Genomic DNA, 20,956 nt, shown 5'->3' on the forward strand with positions numbered 1-20,956 from the left:
GGAACTACCACTATTTTATTCTTTAGGGTGTCTGTTTTCAGAAGATATATAATGTTTGCTGGTTTTATTTATTTGCAGGCCCAAAATGATTTTTGTAAACGTGCAAAAAAAACGCAAAATCAGCTCTGGCAGCAAAAGGGTTCATGGAGATTTCCCCTCATTACCTGTCCTGGTAACAAGATGATTGAAAACTTGGGAATGTGAAAGTGTAACATCTGCCTTTATTGTTACTTTTTTCTGTCATTGTGACACCCTTTCCCTTGTTTCCTTGTCTTGGTGTCTGAGAGACAGAAAAGTGAGCAGAAAGAGAAGGGGTATAGAAAGACATACAACAAACTGAACAACAACAAAAAAGAATCCTATATTTACACAAACAAGATGGATGAAGAAATCCCTCCTACCAGGGCATTGTATTCTGACATCGGCACCCTCCGCTGTCAGAATACACTGCTCAGCAGCTACAGCCATGTCCCATCGATAGAAGTCAATTGTTTGATCGACTTCTGTTGAGCTGGAACTGCCAAATATTGATCAAAATTTGCTTGGTCCCCTCTAAAACTGCCAAAATTTGATCAGTATATGTCTAGCATTAGAGGAGGTTGTTCTCTTATCAAAACTAGAATTTATCTTAAGGCTTTTTGGGTATGTTGCTACTTGTGAAATATGATAAAAGTATGCCACCATGTAATTGTGTTTAATTGTACATTAACAAATGTAAAAATTTCTTTTTTTTTTATCTCCTCGTAGGTTGTCGCTCAGTATTACATAGTATCCTCTGCCCAGCACAAGTCTGAAGAAGATGTTTTTGCTACCTTCAACAAGAAAATACACCGCAATCCAAAGTTTAGAGTATTGAAAGAGAGAGTAAAACTAATTAAATAGAAAAAATATATTTATTGTTCACTCCACAGGTTAAAGAGAGCCTGTCATCTTACCCATGCAGAGCAAAGTTGCAGTGTCTTTATAAAGGCTTCTTCCCCCAGCCTGCTTTATCAGTGCTCTTTTGCTCCTCCAGCCTTCACCACAGCAGGGGACAATACCTTGTGCTTGCATGTATGGAGGGGGAGCATGTGACCTGCTCGGGTCTAGCAGCCAATCGTTAGGCCTGAGCACTGTCACATGAGGAAGACATCACCACTTCGTATACTCGTCAACATTCGAGATTTTGGTGTCGGGTGCAAGGGAACATTGTGAAAGGTTAGTTTTAGGGGAAAGTGGGGGGCCTCTGAAAAGACGATGCAAATTTTTCCTGCATGGGTAAATGACAGTATTGTATAGCTTTTTCAATGGTATGTCATATTTACACAGCTGGTTCCATCTAAACTTGTGGCTATTGTAATTGTAATATTGTGTTCACATAAAGATACTGAATTGTGGACTGGCATGAAATACTGGCATCTAAATGTCCTTGTATGTTTACAAACCTGGCTGAGTGCTGTAAAAGCCTTGAAACCCCCAGGTGTTCTAATATGCAAATAGTGACTTCAGTCTATACAGTCATACTTGGAGCCTAGTCACTATGTTCATATTAAATCTCAGGGCACTCCATGTGAACATAGGCACTTTTCATGCCTGCTTCTCATTTTTGAGTGGTAAAGTTAGCATAGGTTTACTTATTTTTTTTTTTTTCTTTAACAATGTAGGCTTTCAGGCTTAGTCCTGCTGAAATGTTTCAGCTATGGATGGGTTTTAGTAGGCACACACCATCTTCTTAAACTCTAGTGTACAGATCTTCTCCATAGTGCAGTATAAGAAATCAGAGCAAGTTTTTCTAATAGTAGCTGTTTCAGGTTGTCAGATCTGGAAATTCGGGTGAATAAATTCAGCAGGTCTCCGTTGCAGTAGCCTTATAATTTGCTTACCTGAGCCAATTTCTTCTCAAAAGCCTTTGTGTGCAGAGCCATATTTATGGCATTTAAATAGCACAGTTCTCTGCATTTGCATTCCTGATTAGATGCTCTGTGAAGAGTAATAAGTATGTACAGAATATGTAGGGCTTACATATTGACAAACTTTCTGGGACTATTTCAGTTCAGCTGGAAAAGGTAGCTGTATTGTTAAACGTGGACTGTCACTGAGACAATTGTAAAATCCTAATAAAAAGGACATTTCTTAAGATTTACTATGTACATACTGTAAGTGCAGTGAAGTTATATGTAATATTTACATTGGTCACTGGACTAGATTCATAGTTTATAGTCTACTGATTTGGTGTATGGCTCGAGTGACTGCTTTTCATGTTAAATGTGTACAATAGGACTGCATGTACGCTAGAGAATTGCAGCAAGATAAACTACATGGTGTTTCCCAGGCTTAGTATTTTATCATAATTCTATTTTTTACTAAGGGGGGGGGCTCTTTTAAAGACAGATATTCATTGACAACTTCCAGCACATGCTCCAGTTTATACTCAGACATTTACTAAATACGAACTGACCGATTTTGTTGTTCGCATCTATTGTAAGGTAGAAGATGCAAGTTTCGTGCCATAGTGCTACCATATACAAAGTTTTAGTGGTCTATAAAGACTGCCTAGACTAGTTATCTAATCTGCATCCTCGTTCAATAAAAAGTTTTTATTTTTAAGTGCAATACCCATTAACCAATTAGACTTCACTGCAGAAGAGTGATCAGTACAAAGTGTCTGATAGTTGTTATGGGATATTGCACTGTTTGTTGAATAGGTCCACTTGTGTGTTATGGTGTCCTTCAACATTCTACAAAATCTGAGAGTTTTATAAAGAAAAATAGCTGGGTGTGAGCAAGCTCCAGCACTGACCGTACACAAGAATAAATGATTGTTCTGTGTAACTATCTCAAGAAGGTTGTTCTGGTGGAAAGTCTAAAGTGAATCTGGCCAAATTCTTTTATGTGCTGTGTTGAGCAGCTAAGTAAACTCTTAGTTTTTTTTAATTAGTTGCATTTATTGCCAGCGTTGGGCTTTATAGAATAAGACTAAGCCCCCGGTCACATCGGGTGTGATTTGCATGCCAGGCGACTTGAAAATCATATGCCAAGTCGCGCCTTATTGTCCACTATTAGAGCAGTCATATTGATGCGGTTCCAACTTGGTTGAAGCCGCACCGATTTCTAAAGTAGAACATGCACTACTTTTGTTGTGATTTGCATAGACATCTGTGTCAGATGTCTTGCAAATCGCAATGAAATCGGCAGGTCACCCAATTTTGAAATCGTGCGACTTCAATGTACGTCGCACGATTTCAAAATCAGCTTTGATGTGACCGGGGTGTAAGTAACGTGTAGCTAGTGATGTGCAGAAAACCACATTGGTCAAATATCAGTTTTCAGTTATTGCGCTAGAAAAAACCTAGTTTTGTTGTCATGGATGGATTCATATTGTTGTTTATTAGTAATAAGATAAATTGATAAAATTAGCCTCAAAATGAAAACTCGGTTTTGCTTGTTGAGAAAAAATTAAATTGAGTCCCTGTTTCACTAACATTAATTCCTGTTCACACTAGTGCGATTTAATCTGCATCTGCTGTTGTGCTGCACTGCACAACAATGGAGGTCACCTTAATTCTCTATGGTGTCCATTCAGATCAGTGCAACATCGTGCAGTGTCATTTTTTAAAAAGGTGCTTCTTTTGGTGTAACATAGTGTGATTTTTGTCCCCATAGACCTTAATGCAAACGCATGAAAAGCACATGTATTTGTTTGGCAGGGTTTTGTGTTTTTACAACCAGTCTCCTCCTACAAAAACATGCATGAAGCATAAAAAAGTGGTACAAAACCGCTCTGAAAAAGCAACATTATGCAGTAGCATTAGTTTGAACCTAGGCTTAGGTGAAATTTTTTTTTTTTTTAACTGAAATCACTTAATTTACCTCCATTTATGATGCCAGGAAGTTTACAGTACCAAAAGACGTGTTAGAAGCCTGGATGGTAATTTGAATGTATGTTCCTAGGGCTGTTCGGTGACTCTTGGATGCATTGTTTTCATGTAAAATAAGACAAAATAGTAACATTTTGATTATAAGTGATACTGTTTTTAAATAAAACAAGTTAAAGTTTGGCATCTAGAGTTTTATTTTAAGCTATTGATCAAATAATTTTTGCTTTTTTGTATGTATGCCAAAATCCAAATGACCTTTCCTCATCTGCTTTTCATGTATTTCAAAGCTAGAGACAAGTGAGCTTTTTAAATTCCATTCTAACAATGTCTGAACTGAGCTGGCTGCAGTATTTGTAGAGCAGGAAACCACTTAAACCGCGTTTGGAGGATTTTTAGCCTCTAAAGCAGATGGTTGCCTTTTATTTCTTTCTCGTCCATTGAGTGGTGCCTTAAGTAGCAAACCTTAGGGCAGGAGTAGGCAACCTTAAAGAGGTGGAGATCTAGTTGAATAACATGGGAAAAATCAATGATCACCAGGCACAATGTCACCTCCCCGCACCTGATTTAAACCACTAATTGTTGTTCTACCATATCGCAAGCACTGCAATCATGGGTTTAAATCAGGTGGTGAGGAGGCAACATATCACCTCCTCACCACCTGTCAAACACACTTAGATCGCTTTTCACAAGAGGTTTTTTTTTGCAGATTTTATTATTTTTTGAAAACTTGGGGGCAAAGTTGAGCCCAAATCCATTTCTTCTATGAGTTTGGAAAGTATTGTGTTTAGTGGAGGGCTCCTTTGCCTGGTTGACATTTTATGGGTAATAATAGACCTGGTAGGATGAGAGAGAGACCTTTTTTTTGCATCTCAGATGCTTTGGTGTGGGGGGGTCGTATCCCAGGGCTTCAAGCTGTCAGTTTCTAACTTCCACCCATCTGGTGCCACAGCACAAGTTAGCAGACCTCAATTGAGCACGCTCAATTCTGAGTGTCATCCGTTTTCCAGGGGTGCAAGCCAGATGTTCTCTTCAAATGTTCTTGAAGTTCTATCAAGCTGATGTTGCAGCCTCATGTGATGTCAACTTTGGGCTCAAGGTTCTTCAGGCACCCTTTGAGCTGCAGGCAGTCCACAGTTTTCTTTTGTTCCTTGAGCTTGTTAGTGAATGTTTGCTGTGTTGCTCACCCCTCAGTTGGGCTGCTTTTTGGATGTCACAAAGCCTTAAAATGATATTAGTTATACCTAACTGTTCTGTGCAGTGGTTTTGCACAGCGCAGCCCCGATCCTCTACTCGGGTTTCTCGCCAGCGCTTCTTGACCCTCCTTCCTGCCGAGTGTCCCCAGAGCAAGCGTTTACTATGGGGGCACCCAAGCAGGTTCACTCCTGAGCCACTGCTCTGTGTGTCCATTTGCATACACACAGCCATGGCTTGGGCTCACCCCCCCTCTGTCTCACTGGCTGTAATTGATGTAAAAGACTTTGTATTCGCTGTCTTAACACAACACGTTAATACACAACTTAATTCACTCCATTAAGAGTGTTAAAAAGGTCAGCTCCTTAGGGCTCGTTTACAGTTGCATTGGCCTTCTGAAAAGTTATCTGCATCACTTTTCAGAGAACTCTTGACAGGTGGTGAGGAGGCATTGTCGCTTCCTCATGGCTGTTTTAACCCCTAAAAGCCTGTGCCACACACTGCAACCATATGCATTGCATGCGGTTGTGGCATGGCCCTATTCACATGAAGGGGTCATGTTTAGCAGGCGGCAGAACGAGGATAATGTTTGCTGGTCCACAATGCAAAGTGTTCTGGAGGCGGTATCTGTTCTCGCTTGTACTGCTGCCTTTGCAGCTTGGGAAGTGGTAAAAACATGGCTCAACCATCCCCTTCCCCTTTTCAAATTGCAAGTTTAAACTAAGCCTTTGTAAATCAGCCCAAATGTCTTAAAACAAACATGGCCGTATAAATTGTAAGCTCATACGTGCTTTGGGTCAGGAGTTACTGCATTAATCATGTTTACATTGAACAGAAACACAATTTTGAATTGTGGACCTGGTCATAGTTTACATTACTTTGATGTCTATATTCCATTCGGTTTTATAATCTGTTAGATCTGATGAAGGAACATTGAGAACATGTTATAACCACTGTGCTATGTATCATTGGCAGTAGACAATTACAAATGATGCATCGTAGTTACAAGACTTAATACTTGGCAAACAATGATATAATCAGTGAAAGTAATGGAATCTCTGTACACATTTACTGTAACTGTTGACAGGGATCAGGCTGAGTTTCCAGGAACTTTTTACACAGAAATGTTGTTCTTATGCACCTGAGCACAGGTAGGAAATATTGCGAATAATTATTTACTTGTAACCTGAGAACATTTGGTGTGTTGAATTACCTCTGCAATCATCCTTGTACTAAGCTCAGGGAACAGATTCTGTTTCCATCTATTTTAGGCTGCTACTTGCGAAATTTTTAGTTGCACTTTTGAGTGAATAATAAATCCAGCTTTCAGCTTGGTCCATTTTTCTCTCCAAAGCTTTGCCTGAAAAGTAGGAAGAAGCTATCAGTCCTTCTCAACCCTAGGGTTCCTCCAAAGGTTTCTAGGGGTTCCTTGAGCAATGTTGGATTGATTTCCCAGTTTACGGTTTCTTCATAGTTCTAATACTGATGTCAATTGCCAGTGGTCCAACAATCTGTAGGGGCATTGTCTGACACAAGAGGACACCTTTCCCACTACAAATGTAAAAGGAAACTTCTCCACTGACCACTAATGTAAGAGGACACCTCTCCTACTGACCACCAACATAAAAATAAACTTCTGCACTGATTGCCATTGTAAGAGGACACCTTCTCCTACTGACCACCAATGTAAAAGGAAATGTTTCTGCTGGCCACCAGTGTAAGAGGACACCTCTCCTACTGACCACCAATGTAAAAGGAAATGTTTCTGCTGGCCACCAGTGTAAGAGGACACCTCTCCTACTGACCACCAACATAAAAATAAACTTCTGCACTGATTGCCATTGTAAGAGGACACCTTCTCCTACTGACCACCAATGTAAAGGGAAATGTTTCTGCTGGCCACCAGTGTAAGAGGACACCTCTCCTACTGACCACCAATATAAAGGGAAATGTTTCTGCTGGCCACCAGTGTAAGAGGACACCTCTCCTACTGACCACCAATATAAAGGGAAATGTTTCTGCTGGCCACCAGTGTAAGAGGACACCTCTCCTAGTGAGCACTAGTGTAAAGGGGTCACTTTTTCCACAGACCACCAACATAAATATACGCTTCAATTTTGTGATTATTACCGTATTTTCCGGCGTATAAGACGACTTTTCAACCCCTGAAAATCTTCTGAAAAGTCGGGGGTCGTCTTATACGCCGGTGCGAGCCGGGGTGTCAGGGCGGCACTTTTTCGAGGGGCGGCGTGGCGCCGCCCCCCCTTCCTCCAAAGGACACCAAGTACAGGGGTGGGCAGAGGGGCTGCTGTACCTTACCTGGCTCCGGTCCCACGACGATCCGGTCCAGGAAGCGCGGCTGCTCCTTCTTTCAGTTCGGCCGCTCCATGGTCACGCGGCCGCTCGGCTCCGCCTCCTCACCGGTGATTGGGCGCCAGCACTGGAAAGGCACACAGGCGACCAATCACCGGTGAGGAGGCGGAGCCGAGCGGCGCCGCGAAAATCGAGCGGCCGCACTGGAAGAAGGAGCAGCCGATCCTCTCCCCCACTGTCACTAACGATGGGGCACTGTTCCTCCCCCACTGCCACCAACGATGAGGCACTGTTCTGACACCAACGATGAGGCCTTGTTCCTCCCCCACTGCCACCAACGATGAGGCACTGTTCCTTCCCCACTGACACCAACGATGGGGCACTATTCCTCCTCCCACTGACACCAACGATGGGGCACTATTCTCCCCACTGATACCAACAATGGGGCGCAATTCCTCCCACTGACACCAATGATGGGGCGCAATTCCTCCCACTGACACTAATGATGGGGCGCAATTCCTCCCACTGAAACCAATGATGGGACGCAATTCCTGCCACTGACACCAATGATGGGGCGCTATTCCTCCCACTGACACCAATGATGGGGCGCAATTCCTGCCACTGATACCAATGATGGGGCACTATTCCTCACACTGACACCAATGATGGGGCGCTATTCCTCCCACTGACACCAATGATGGGGCGCTATTCCTCCCACTGACACCAATGATGGGGTGCTATTCCTCCCACTGACACCAATGATGGGCCACTATTCCTCCCACTGACACTAATGATGGCACCATCATTGGTGTCAGTGGGAGAAATAGTGTCCCATCATTGGTGTCAGTGGGAGGAATAGTGCCCCATCATTGGTGTCAGTGGATGAAATAGTGCCCCATCATTGGTGTCAGTGGGAGGAGTAGTGCCTCATCATTGGTGTCAGTGGGAGGAATAGCACCCCATCATTGGAATACCATACTGAAGTAGCATACCATATTGAAATCAAATCTGATGTTTTTTCATTTTTATTTGGTGTGTGTTGGAAGAGGGGTAGTCTTATACGGCGAGTATAGCTCAAACCCTATATTTTAACAGGAAAAGTAGGGGGTCGTCTTATACGCCGGAAAATACGGTACTTAATTTTGGGATACTGAAATATCACACCACTAGATGGTAAAGCCATATTCCGCCTTTTATTAAAAAATGAATGCACCCATATTGAAAAAAGTGTATTTTAAAGGATAAATTCACCTTTTGAGAAAAAATATTAAATGCCCATTTTTTTTTGGTAAAAAAAATATGGATTTATTATTTTTTTAGCGCCGCACCTTTTTGTTTTATATATTTATTATTTTTTGTTGCAGGAGCCTGTAAAGCAGGGGTCCTCAAACTTTTTAAACGGGGCCAGTTCACTGTCCCTCAGACCGTTGGAGGGCCGGACTATAGTTTTAAAAAAAAAAAAAAAAAAACTATGAACAAATGCGGACACAGCACAGGAGATGACCAGAGACTGCGGACATACAACGGCGGCGGGAATACTTGGCCAGCCACTCCATAAGACGCACAGACATTTCCCCCCCAAGTGTGTCTTATGGAGCGAAATAGTGCCCCATCATTGGTGTCAGTGGGAGGTATAGTGCCCCATCATTGGTATCAGTGGGAAAAATTGTGCCCCATCATTAGTGTCAGTGGGAGGAATAGTGCCCCATCGTTGGTCAGAGGGAAGAAATGTGCCCCATCATTGGTGTCAGTGGGAAGAAGCGTGCCCCATCATTGGTGTCAGTGGGAGGAATAGTGCCCCATCATTGGTGTCAGTGGGAAGAAGCGTGCCCCATCATTGGTGTCAGTGGGAGGAATAGTGCCCCATCATTGGTGTTAGTTCAAGGAATAGTGCCACATCAATGGTGTCAGTTCAAGGAATAGTGCCCCATCATTAGTGTCAGTGGGGGGAGGAATAGTGCCCCATTATTGGTGTCAGTGGGGGAGGAATAGTGTCCCATCGTTGGTGTCAGTGTGGGGGAGGGGGAATAGTGCCCCGTCAGTGGGGGAAGGGGATAGTGTCCCAACATTGGTGTCAGTGGGAGGAATAGTGCCCCATCTTTGGTGTCAGTGGGAGGAATAGTATGTCATTGGTGTCAGTGGGGGGGAATAGTGCTCCATCACTGGTGTCAGTGGGAGGAATAGTACGTCATTGGTGTCAGTGGGGGGGAATAGTGCCCCATCATTGGTGTCAGTGGGAGGAATAGTGTACCGTCATTGGTGTCAGTGGGAAGAATAGTGCCCTATCTTTGGTGTCAGTGGGAGGAATAGTATGTCATTGTGTCAGTGGAGGGGAATAGTGCCATCATTAGTGTCAGTGGGGGGGATAGTGTCCCAACATTGGTGTCAGTGGGAGGAATAGTGTTCTATCGTTGGTGTCAGTGGGGGGGATAGTGTCCCATCATTGGAGTCAGTGGGGGGAGGAATAGTGCCCCATCATTGGTGTCAGTGGGAGGAATAATGCCCCATCATTAGTATCAGTGACACCAATGATGGGGCACTATTCCTCCCACTGACACCAATGACACGTAACTTGCTGACCCCTGCTCCAGCCTAGGTGCTACTGCAGCCAGCATACCTGCTAGCAGCAGCACCATCAGCATGGCACACTTACCTGTCAGCTGTCCTTCTTCACTCTGGCCTCTCTCTCACTCGATGTTTGCGGGGCCACTCGGCTCCGCCTCCTCGCAGGTGATTGGCCGCCTGTGTGCCTTTGCGGAGCTACAGTTCTGGCGCCCAATCACTGGTGAGGAGGAGCAGCCGAGCGGCAGGAGTGAGGGAGTGGCCGGAGTGAATGAAGGAGCAGCGCTTCCTGGACTGGATCGTCGTGGGACTGGGACCGGAGCCAGGTAAGGTACAGCAGCCCCCTGCCCGCCCCTGTACTTAGTGTCCCTTCCTGTCCTGCCCCTGCCGGTGGGCCGGATAAATGGCCTCGGCGGGCCGTAGTTTGAGGACCCCTGCTGTAAAGCATTGCACCAGCGATCAGAAGATCGCTGTTACCATGCATGTCTCCTGCAGATATTATATCTGCTTGCCCATACATCCTGTACGAACAAGCAGATACACTGACAGGAAGAATGAATGAACTACAAGGTGCTCTACAGCACCGTGTTAGTTTGAGAACCACAAGGCGACACCCGCAGAAGGATGTTTGTACTTGTAGTACATTTATTCACAGAACTCCTCCCAGGCACGATGATCGGTGGTGAGCTGTGTCCCACATAACATGGTAAAGAGCCAATGACGTTGGATCTTTACCATGTGATCATCTGTGTTTAATCACAGCTGATCACACGTAAACAAATGCCAGTTACGGCATTTCCTTCCCTCAATGCTGTCACAGCGTGAGGAAAGGAAAGCCGATAACTTGCTTTCCTGTGAATGGGCACATTTACATGGATAATCAGGGCACTTATCATCAGTGCCCTCATTATCATTGTAGCTCCATCAGTGAAGCAAGTCAGTGCCACCTCATCAAAGCCCATTAATGCAGCCTATCAGTTCCCACCAGTGCAGCCTCATCAGCGCACATCAGTGAAGAAGAAAATGTGCTTATTTGCACATTTTTATAACAGAAACTAAGAAAATGTTTTTTCATTTGTTTAGCAAACAATAAAAAACCCAGTGGTGATTATATGCCACCAAAAGAAAGCTCTGTTTAAAAAATTCTAAAAATATTAGATGCGTATAATGTTGCGTGATGGCGCAATTGTCATTCAAAGTGCGACAGTGCTGAAAGTTGGCCTGGGCACAAAGGGGGTGAAAGTGCCCGGTATTGAAGAAAAAGCTGCACGTTCCACTATGTCCTTAGAATACTGATTCCTGAATGGGAGTGTTTGTGTTCAAGTTAAGCAGCTGATACACTCTAAGAGCTCTAATGAGAAAAGTTGCAGTGTCTGAATCCCTTTATTGCCGAGGATGTTTAAAATTCTACTTGTGCCCTAGTGCAGACTTTTAGGAAAATCAGTGAGGCAATCACTTAAATAGGAAATTACATTTCGAGGGGGGGGGGGCATTGATTTTACAGTGCTGCAGATTGGAAAGGAAAGGCATTTTAAAAATAATATTCAACTATGATATGGCCTGTGTATCAAATGTATAGTTATATTATATATATATATAATTTTGTGTTTTTAATTTGCTATATTTTTTTCACAAGTGGAGTTACCCTTTAAGTAATTCAAAATATATGCTCATGAAAAATTTCACAATACTACACTGCTCAAAATTAAATCAGATCTCAATGGGGAAAACTATGCTGGATATCTATACTGATATGGACTGGGTAATGTGTTAGGAATTTAAAGATGCCCCATCGTTTGATGGAAATGAAAATTATCAACCTAGACCCCAAGCTCCTAATGAGATGATGGATGGTGTCCTGGGGTATTTCCTGCCAGATCTGGACCAGGGCATCACTGAGCTGGACAGTCTGAGGTGCAACCTGAAGGCGTTGGATGGAATGAAACATGATATCCCTCCATGGATATGTTTCCCCAGACCATCACTGACCCAGCACCAAAAGGGTCATGCTGAATAATGTTACAGGCAGCATAACATTCTCCACGGCTTCTCCAGACCCTTTCCTGTCTGTCACATGTTCTCAGGGTGAACCTGCTCTCATCTGTGAAAAGCACAGGGTGCCAGTGGCAGACCTGCCAATTCTGGTGTTCAGTGGCAAAAGGCTCTATGGCCAATCGAGCTCTATGGTGCCGGGCTGTGAGCACAGAGCCCACTAGAGGATGTCGGGCCTTCAGGCCACCCTCATGAAGTCTGTTTGTGATGGGTTAAGGACCTTCTATGGCCCTGTCCACCTCTCCTAGAGTAACTGCCTCTTTCCTGGTATCTCCTTCATGCTTTTGAGACTGTGCTGGGAGACACAGCAAACCTTCTGGCAATGGCACGTATTGATGTGCCATCCTGGAAGAGTTGGACTGCCTGTGCACCCTCTATAGGGTCCAGGAATCACCTCATGCTACCGGTAGGGACATTGACACTAGCCAAATGCAAAACTAGTGAAAAACAGTCAGAAAGATGAGTAGGGAAAAAAGTCAGTGACCTCCACCTGTAAAACCATTCCTGTTGTGAGGGTTGTCTCATTGTTGCCCATCGAGTGCACCTGTTGTTAATTTCATTAACACCAAAGCAGCTGAAACTGATTAACAACCCCCTCTGCTACTTAATTGACCAGATCAATATCCCAGGAGTTTAATTGACTTGACACTATACTCTGATTAAAAAGTGTTCCTTTAATTTTTTGAGCAGTGTAGGAAATAGTAGAATCTAATAAAATAGGAAATAATAGAATAATTTTTTTGAGTAGTGTACAATATATTCCCTTTTTATGTATACATCTAGAAATGTCACAGAACTCCTAATATCCTTATGGTATACTTATCCATTTTATTATATATATATATATATACACACATACACACACACATTATTGTCTACATCTGCTTGAAAGCATTGACTTATCCCGTTCCTGTAAAACCTTTCCCCTTCTTTCCTTCTCCCTCTCTTCTTCCCAGCACTCATGTGACCCTCCTCAGTTCCCTCTCTCCCCCCTCCAACTTCTTCCCATACAACCATTTCTTGTTCCCGAATTTATTTCCCTTCTGAGAACTCTGTGAAAACGATGTCACACTCTGGCTCTTTGTCCTGCAGGGAAAATGATCCTGTAACCTGTAGTTGTAGTCCCATAGCATCAGGACAATGAGTTTAAACCCCAACATGTCTGGGGGAATGAGATCCCATGACCGGTGAATGGAGGAAGGCAATGCATCATTTCATTCAGACTCTTGTTGAGCTGAAACACTCTCCCCTACAAAGGAAATTAGAGATCAAATATTAAACTTAGTGCAAGATAAGCAAAGAAGGCATATTGTTCCATACGTTGAGCGCTAGCCGCAGGTTACCAGATCTCACAATCAATATATTCAACATTTCTCCCTTGCTTCTCCCAATTAAGCATTCAAGAAATGACAAGAATAAGTCCCCTTAAGTTCTTTTTTCTGCTCGGCCAGTCAAGAAGAGAGTATTGTGTTTCCCATTAGTACTTACATGGAAGTTCACCTTATACGACATTGTAAACTTCTGTGGGTTCCATGACATTGTAGCAAGGAACATTTCCTCTTAGCTGTTTTAAGCTGTTAAAAATGTTATCTTTAATCGCTATCTTTTATCCATTTAAAATCCATGTCAGTTGCGGTCTTATTACACCAGAAAACATGTAGTGGTATTGTTATAAGATGTCTGATACAAAATAATTAAAAATTATGTGGTTGGTAAATAGGTTTATATATTTTTTTACTTTATCTTAGATGTTAGGAATATCACACAAAATATAATTAAAGTAGATGTAAGCCCTTTCTGAATAACATTGAGAGGATTTACTCAAACTGGTGCAGCTGTGCTTAGTAACCAACGTGCAACAAAATCAATTAGTGCAAGGAATATAATAAAATATATTCCTTAGTGTAAAAAAATGTTGCCAGTTAACATAAATTAAGTGAATTCACAACACTCAATAATATATTACCTTTATAGGTAAAGTTGATCCAGGGAATATCCGACTGCCTCTCGGGGGATCAGGAAGGAATTTTTTCCCCTGCAGGAGCAAATTGAATCATGCTTTGCTGGGGTTTTTTTTTGCCTTCCTCTGGATCAACTGTGGGTATAGGATTATAACTTTTTTTTTTATGGTTGAACTGGATGAACTTTTGTCTTTTTCAGCCAGACTATGTATATAAATACCAAACAGTGCAGCACAACAAAACACCTTAAATGCTTACATAAAAGTGACCAAACTATAGATATTTATCAAATATTAATGGGTATATTACAACAATAAACGTGTATAGTCCAAAACATGAGATTATAATCGTCCAATCCGTGATTGAATCACCAACGTGTTACTGCAATCCAAATAACATGCTCCATGTTCTCCGCTACACATATTTGTGAGCCGCTCACCTCAACGCCGTGACACCTACATTACTAGTAAGGTGCAGGCAAGCAGTATTCCTCTCGGAGAAGGACTCAGACCACCACTAGACAGATTCTTACTCCTTCCTCCTCCAGACTATCCACCGGGCCTCATAGATTCAGGCATGCCAAATATATGGGAGGGAGAGGGAAGCACACATCTAATGCTCTCTGTTTAAAAAAGGTTTATTCATAAAAGACATCAGTATTGCACTTACATATTCCATCACTGCCGCTAGTGCTAGCTAAAATGCACGTGTCAAAACAGTTTTTGGTGTCCGAATTAAGATGGCTGCGGGATGACGTCACACCCAAGGCTCTGCCACCCCTGTACACGTTACGTCTAAGGCAGGGACTACTGAAGAAGTAGTCCCTAAGGGGGCTCAGGAGCGAGCCAAGTTTAGGTACCCCCAGATCAAACTGTTTGCCAGGGGCACCGGCAGGGGATCTGAGAAGAAGAGGATCCGGGCTGCTCTGCGCAAAACAGAGCAGGTAAGTATAACATGTATGTTATTTTTTTTATTTAAAAAATGCATTTAATATCACTTTAATCCAGTGTTTCTCAATTCCAGTCCTCATGGACCCCCAACAGGTCATGTTTTCAGGATTTCCATTATTTTGCACAGGTGATTTGATCAGTTTCACTGCCTTAGTAATTACCACAGCTGTTTCATCTGAGGGAAATCCTGAAAACATGACCTGTTGGGGGTCCATGAGGACTGGAGTTGAGAAACACTGCTTTAATCAAATGGGAGTAGGGCTATAGGAGGGATAAACCTGGAGTTAAAATAACACTCAAAAATAAATTAAATGGGAAGTAAAATATATATTTTTTAAAGTGCTTCACAATCTGAATACCCATGTCCAAAAAAAAAGAAAATGGTAGCTCTCATCTATGTATCCTTTTAGTGGTTTCTAAAACCACCTAAAGATTTCTCATATGTGTTTAAAATATGAAATTTATTGAGTGGGGTTGGGTGTGGAGGGGTTGAATACAGAAAAGACTGGCCAGGAAGATCCAGTTTGGCTGATTTGGTTCTTCACCTGAGAATGATCAGCCAAGAAATTCTTATAGAGGTCAGAATGAGGACAGAATCATAGTTTCCAAAAACAGATTTTACTAAATAATTATTTAAAAGTGGAGTTCCACTCATTTGTGCACCCATAGTTTAATGTTTGGATATTTATATGACAAACAATTCAGTACTGTCCGTGATACTTTTTTTTATTTGCACTAACATACAATTTTGAGGACAAGCTTTCGGGGAATGTCTCCTTCTTCAGGTCCAAGCAGTACTGATCACAAAGTTTAGCAGAATGTTGGAAGAGATGTAGGGGATGGAAAAAAAAAGAGAACAGAGATAAGACACAGCAAAAGCAAAGTCTGGGGGGGGAGACAACACTCACAGAGGCAGTCATGCTTGAGGTGATAGTCATAAAACTGTTGGATAATGATTGAGGAATCCCATGTCCAAATTCAGGCCGTTATCTCTTGTGTCAAATAGAATTATCATTCTTAGTTCAAACGTTTTTCTTTCCTGAATGGATTTGAAATTTCCTTTAAGAACTAAAATATTAAGGTCTCCCAAAGTGTGGTCTGGTTGTGCGAAATGGTGTCCCACAGGTGTGCAAAAGTCATCTTCTTTATGTTCCTTGATGGTATGTCTGTGCAGATTCATCCTTGTTTGCAACTTCTGTCCTGTTTCGCCAACATATGATCCTTTGCTACATTTTCAATATTTATATGGAGAGATTTCAAAGAAAGTACCTTTTTCTCAGTAGTCTTCCCCGCAACCACCAGTCACGGCCGTCTAGGCGACCCTGTCATCAGCCCAGCCCATTTACTCCTGGGATATCTGTCATCAATCTCAAATCTTGGGGCATCTAATGCAAGTACATCATGAGATTTCCTGACCAGAAGGGACACAATCGGTGTCATTTTTCAAGAAGACCATCATGGGAGTATCAACAGGTATACAGTGCTGGCATGTTCATCGTGAGACCGGCTGCAAGCAGGTGTGAGATCAGGAGGTGCATGCTGGGTAGCTAGTTGCACAAAATCCAGAAAATGAAGCCAGGCTGGCTTCAGTTGCCTACATCCTGCATAGCTGCAGCCAGAATGAAGGGAGACAAAAGAGAAGTTATCAGTTTGTAAGTAATTATAATGTGCACATGGGCAGCAAAATCCATTGTACTTCTGGTGAATTACAACAATCTCTATAATGTTATTAGTGTAATGTTCGCTAGGAGACTGGAATTCTGCTTTAATCTACAAATTACCTTTTTAATAAATTGGATTTGACCTCCTTTATTTTCTCTATTGTATCAAATTTCCAAACAAAAGATCATTTAAAACGGTCATATCTGTGATTGATTGGTTATCTGCATGACCAGCATTAAGCTGGACATACATGGATTGAAATTCAGCCAGTTCAGCAGAGACCAGCCAGATTTCCATCCATGTATGGGCATCCTGGTTGTACACAAGTTGATCTATCAATTGGCTTGTGTACATCCGGCCTGCTGGGTTTTTCCTGAACAATTAGTACCCTGGCTGTAGCCAGCAACGCTGACATTGTGTTCTGCCAGCAGGGGAGGCTTCAAAAGCTGCTGGATGAATACAATAGCACTGTGGGAGAGATTCCCCCATCAACACTGACTGTGTGTATGTGGGTATCAAGCCTGCCTTGGTTTTTCAAGTTGTCTTCCAGGCATCCATGTGATAAGGGTCCTTTCTTCTTCATCATCGGGTAGTCCTCACTGCTGTACAGACTGGCTCTCACGTTGTGATGTGTGGGGGCCTTTCTGTTCTTAGAACACTGTGAGCCCAGGCTGTCATGAAGCCCCCAGGGTAGTGTGTACAAGATTACCTGGGCTCACAAGAAGTAAGTTGAATGTCATTGGGCGTCATTCAACCTGAAAGAGTAGCAGCAGTGTAGGATATAGTGAAGTGGCTGCGTTGAACATCAACTTGGAGGAAAATTCTTTCGCCTTTGGTCATTTGGCAGGCTCTCTTTTTTTAGTGTTTGTACAGACATTTTTGTGGGTATCTAAAGCTTGAGCTTTTTTCTTTTTTTTTTCAAGTTCTGGAAGGTTTTACCCTCTTTCTGACCAGGCCATTTTTTGCTATTTAGCACTGCACTACTGTAACTGGTAATTGTGCAGTCATGCAACAATGTGTCTAAATTAAATAAGTTCACCTTTTAACAAAAATATTGCACTTTTTTTACAGGTAAAAAAATGTGAATTTATTATTTTCTGTTTCTGGAGCCTCTAAAGCATTGCACCAGCGATCAGCAGATCGCTGGTGCCATGCAGGTCTCCCCCCTGACCTGTACATATACAGTGGGGCAAAAAAGTATTTAGTCAGCCACCAATTGTGCAAGTTCTCCCACTTAAAAAGAAGAGAGAGGCCTGTAATTGGCATCATAGGTAGACCTCAACTATGAGAGACAAAATGAGAAAAAAAATCCAGACAATCACATTGGCTGATTTGGAAAGAATTTATTTGCAAATTATGGTGGAAAATAAGTATTTGGTCAATATCAAAAGTTCATCTCAATACTTTGTTATATATCCTTTGTTGGCAATGACAGAGGTCAAACGTTTCCTGTAAGTCTTCACAAGGTTGGCACACACTGTTGCTGGTATGTTGGCCCATTCCTCCATGCAGATCTCCTCTAGAGCACTGATGTTTTGGGGCTGTCCCTGGGCAAAATGGACTTTCAACTCCCTCCAAAGGTTTTCTATGGGGTTGAGATCTGGAGACTGGCTAGGCCACTCCAGGACCTTGAAATGCTTCTTACGAAGCCACTCCTTCGTTGCCCGGGTGGTATGTTTGGGATCATTGTCATATTGGAAGACCCAGCCACGTTTCATCTTCAATGCCCTTGCTGATGGAAGGAGGTTTGCACTCAAAATCTCACGATACATGGCCCCATTCATTCTGTCCTGTACATGGATCAGTCATCCTGGTCCCTTTTGGCGGAGAAACAGCCCCAAAGCATGATGTTGCCACCCCCATGCTTCACAGTAGGTATGGTGTTTTTTGGATGCAACTCAGCATTCTCTCTCCTCCAAACACGACGAGTTGTGTTTCTACCAAACAGTTCTATTTTCGTTTCATCTGACCATATGACATTCTCCCAATCCTCTTCTGGATTATCCAAATGCTTTCTAGCAAACTTCAGACGGGCCCGGACATGTACTGGCTTAAGCAGGGGGACACGTCTGGGACTGCAGGATCGGAGTCCTTGGCGGCGTAGTGTGTTACTGATGGTAGCCTTTGTTACCTTGGTCCCAGCTCTCTGCAGGTCATTCACTAGGTCCCCCCGTGTGGTCCTGGGATTTTTGCTCACCGTTCTTGTGATCATTTTGACCCCGCGGGGTGAGATCTTGCATGGAGCCCCAGATCGAGGGAGATTATCAGTGGTCTTGTATGTCTTCCATTTTCTAATTATTGCTCCCACAGTTGATTTGTTCACACCAAGCTGCTTGCCTATTGCAGATTCAGTCTTCCCAGCCTGGTGCAGGTCTACAATTTTGTTTCTGGTGTCCTTCAACAGCTCTTTAGTCTTCACCATAGTGGAGTTTGGAGTGTGACTGTTTGAGGTTGTGGACAGGTGTCTTTTATACTGATAACAAGTTCAAACAGGTGCCATTGATACAGGTAATGAGTGCAGGACAGAGGAGCCTCTTAAAGAAGAAGGTACAGGTCTGTGAGAGCCAGAAATCATGCTTGTTCGTAGGTGACCAAATACTTATATTCCACCATAATTTGCAAATACATTCTTTCCAAATCAGCCAATGTGATTGTCTGGATTTTTTTTCTCATTTTGTCTCTCATAGTTGAGGTCTACCTATGATGCCAATTACAGGCCTCTCTCATCTTTTTAAGTGGGAGAACTTGCACAATTGGTGACTGACTAAATACTTTTTTGCCCCACTGTATCTGCTCACTCGTACATCCCATACGAGCAAGCAGATAATACTGACAGGAAGGCTGAATGAACTACCATGGCGCTGTCGAGCACCATGGTAGTTCATTGAAAACTACAAGCCAACAGACGCAAAGGCTTGTAGGTTTCCCATTCACAGAATACTATGAATGAATGATGCAACAGTCACACTTTTTTTAAATTATGACAGTAGGCATTGGGGGGGGGGGGGGACTGGTCAGATCGTAACATTACACCCTGAATATGGTGAAAGATTAACTTTATCCTTTAAATTTCTATAATCTTTTTACACATATAGAGCTTTCTTTTGGTAATAATTGATTACCGCTAGGATTTTTGTTATTATATAAAGGAAAAAAGACCACAATTATGGGAAAAAAGTTTTTTACTTTCTGCTATGAGACATATCCTATAAAAAAAAAAAAAAAATTTCTTCATAAATTTAGGTAAAAATGTATTCTGCTACATGTCTTTGGTAAAAAAAAAACATCCTAAAGTGTATATTGATTGGTTTGTGTGAAAGTTATAGCTGCTGCAAACTATGGTATATATTGGAATTTTTTTTTTAAATACTCGTAATGATGGCGATAGTGCGGTGGGCAATCTGACATTAACAGACGCTGGCTGGGTGGTACACTAACTGACACAGCCGATCAGCAGGTCTCCGCCATGAATCATTGGCTGAAACCTCTTGTCAAAATCCCAGAACCCACTGCCGATGTACAGTTACGTGATTGTGCCTGTATGGGCTGCCCATCTGCAGTAACCACTTGTTGTGGGCAAGTGGTTCATTTTATTTGTAGCCAATAGAAAATTTGTTTTTCAGGTACTGCCATTGAAGTCTTTTGAGGCCAAAAACAGTTTGAGGTCCGTAGTTCTAAAGAAGCTTGTGTACTTTTCCAGCTAAAAGATTCAAGTTACACTACACTCAGGTGTGAACAAGCACAGTTTAACACCATGGGATTTAGGATGTTGAGCCTTTTAAAGATTTGACACTTAGGTGTGAATGAGGCCTTAGACAGTTGTTGCCAAACCAAGCTAATCCTTATTATTCCTATACAAGTGCCAATTCAATATTTTGGGGGTTTACTCACTTTCTACCCTGGTGACAACACTCACCAGGTGAAATATAGAAACAGAATTGGGGCACAGACAACAATAAAAACAAAAAATGGCTTTATATATACAGTATTTAAAAAAAATGTCTTGCCCTTTTTAGAACTATTAGAGAAACAAATACCTTCTTAGGCCAATTACTTAGGTCACAAAGGCAAGATTCTCTAAATAATGTTTTTTTAAGCCATGATCCATTTATATTAATTTTATAATTCCCTTTAAATAAGGAGATTAACATAACAATATAATATGTTTCTATTGCAAAGTTAGATCCCAAAAAGTGAAACATAAGCTTAGCTGCTTTTCCTTTGATAGGAAGATGCTTTCTTTGTTCATGTTAGATTGAATTGGTTTATGGCTAAAGTAAAATTAGAAGATAGTCTAATAATTAGCTATCTCATTTTTTATTAAACTTTAAAGATATGTTCATTGAAGATCCAAGATTATCTTTTCTAAGCTGATTTACGCATATGATGCATTCTTTTCGGCCTGTCA

The 20,956-nt window shown here is 42.2% G+C and overlaps 1 protein-coding gene across 1 annotated transcript in view; it reads left to right on the forward strand.

The window, feature by feature from the left end:
- Positions 1-4,038, forward strand: part of LYAR (Ly1 antibody reactive) — a 41,395-nt gene extending 37,357 nt beyond the window's left edge. Inside the window, exon 9 of the mRNA XM_089677402.1 lies at positions 748-4,038. Coding sequence (XP_089533528.1) covers positions 748-882 — 135 coding nt within the window. The 3' untranslated portion in view covers positions 883-4,038. The remainder of the gene's footprint in view (positions 1-747) is intronic.
- The last annotated feature ends 16,918 nt before the right edge of the window (positions 4,039-20,956 follow it).

The sequence above is a fragment of the Staurois parvus genome, unplaced genomic scaffold, assembly GCF_062004578.1.
Source record: "Staurois parvus isolate SC_StPar_1 unplaced genomic scaffold, SC_StPar_1.0 ptg000186l, whole genome shotgun sequence".
Classification (NCBI taxonomy): domain Eukaryota; kingdom Metazoa; phylum Chordata; class Amphibia; order Anura; family Ranidae; genus Staurois; species Staurois parvus.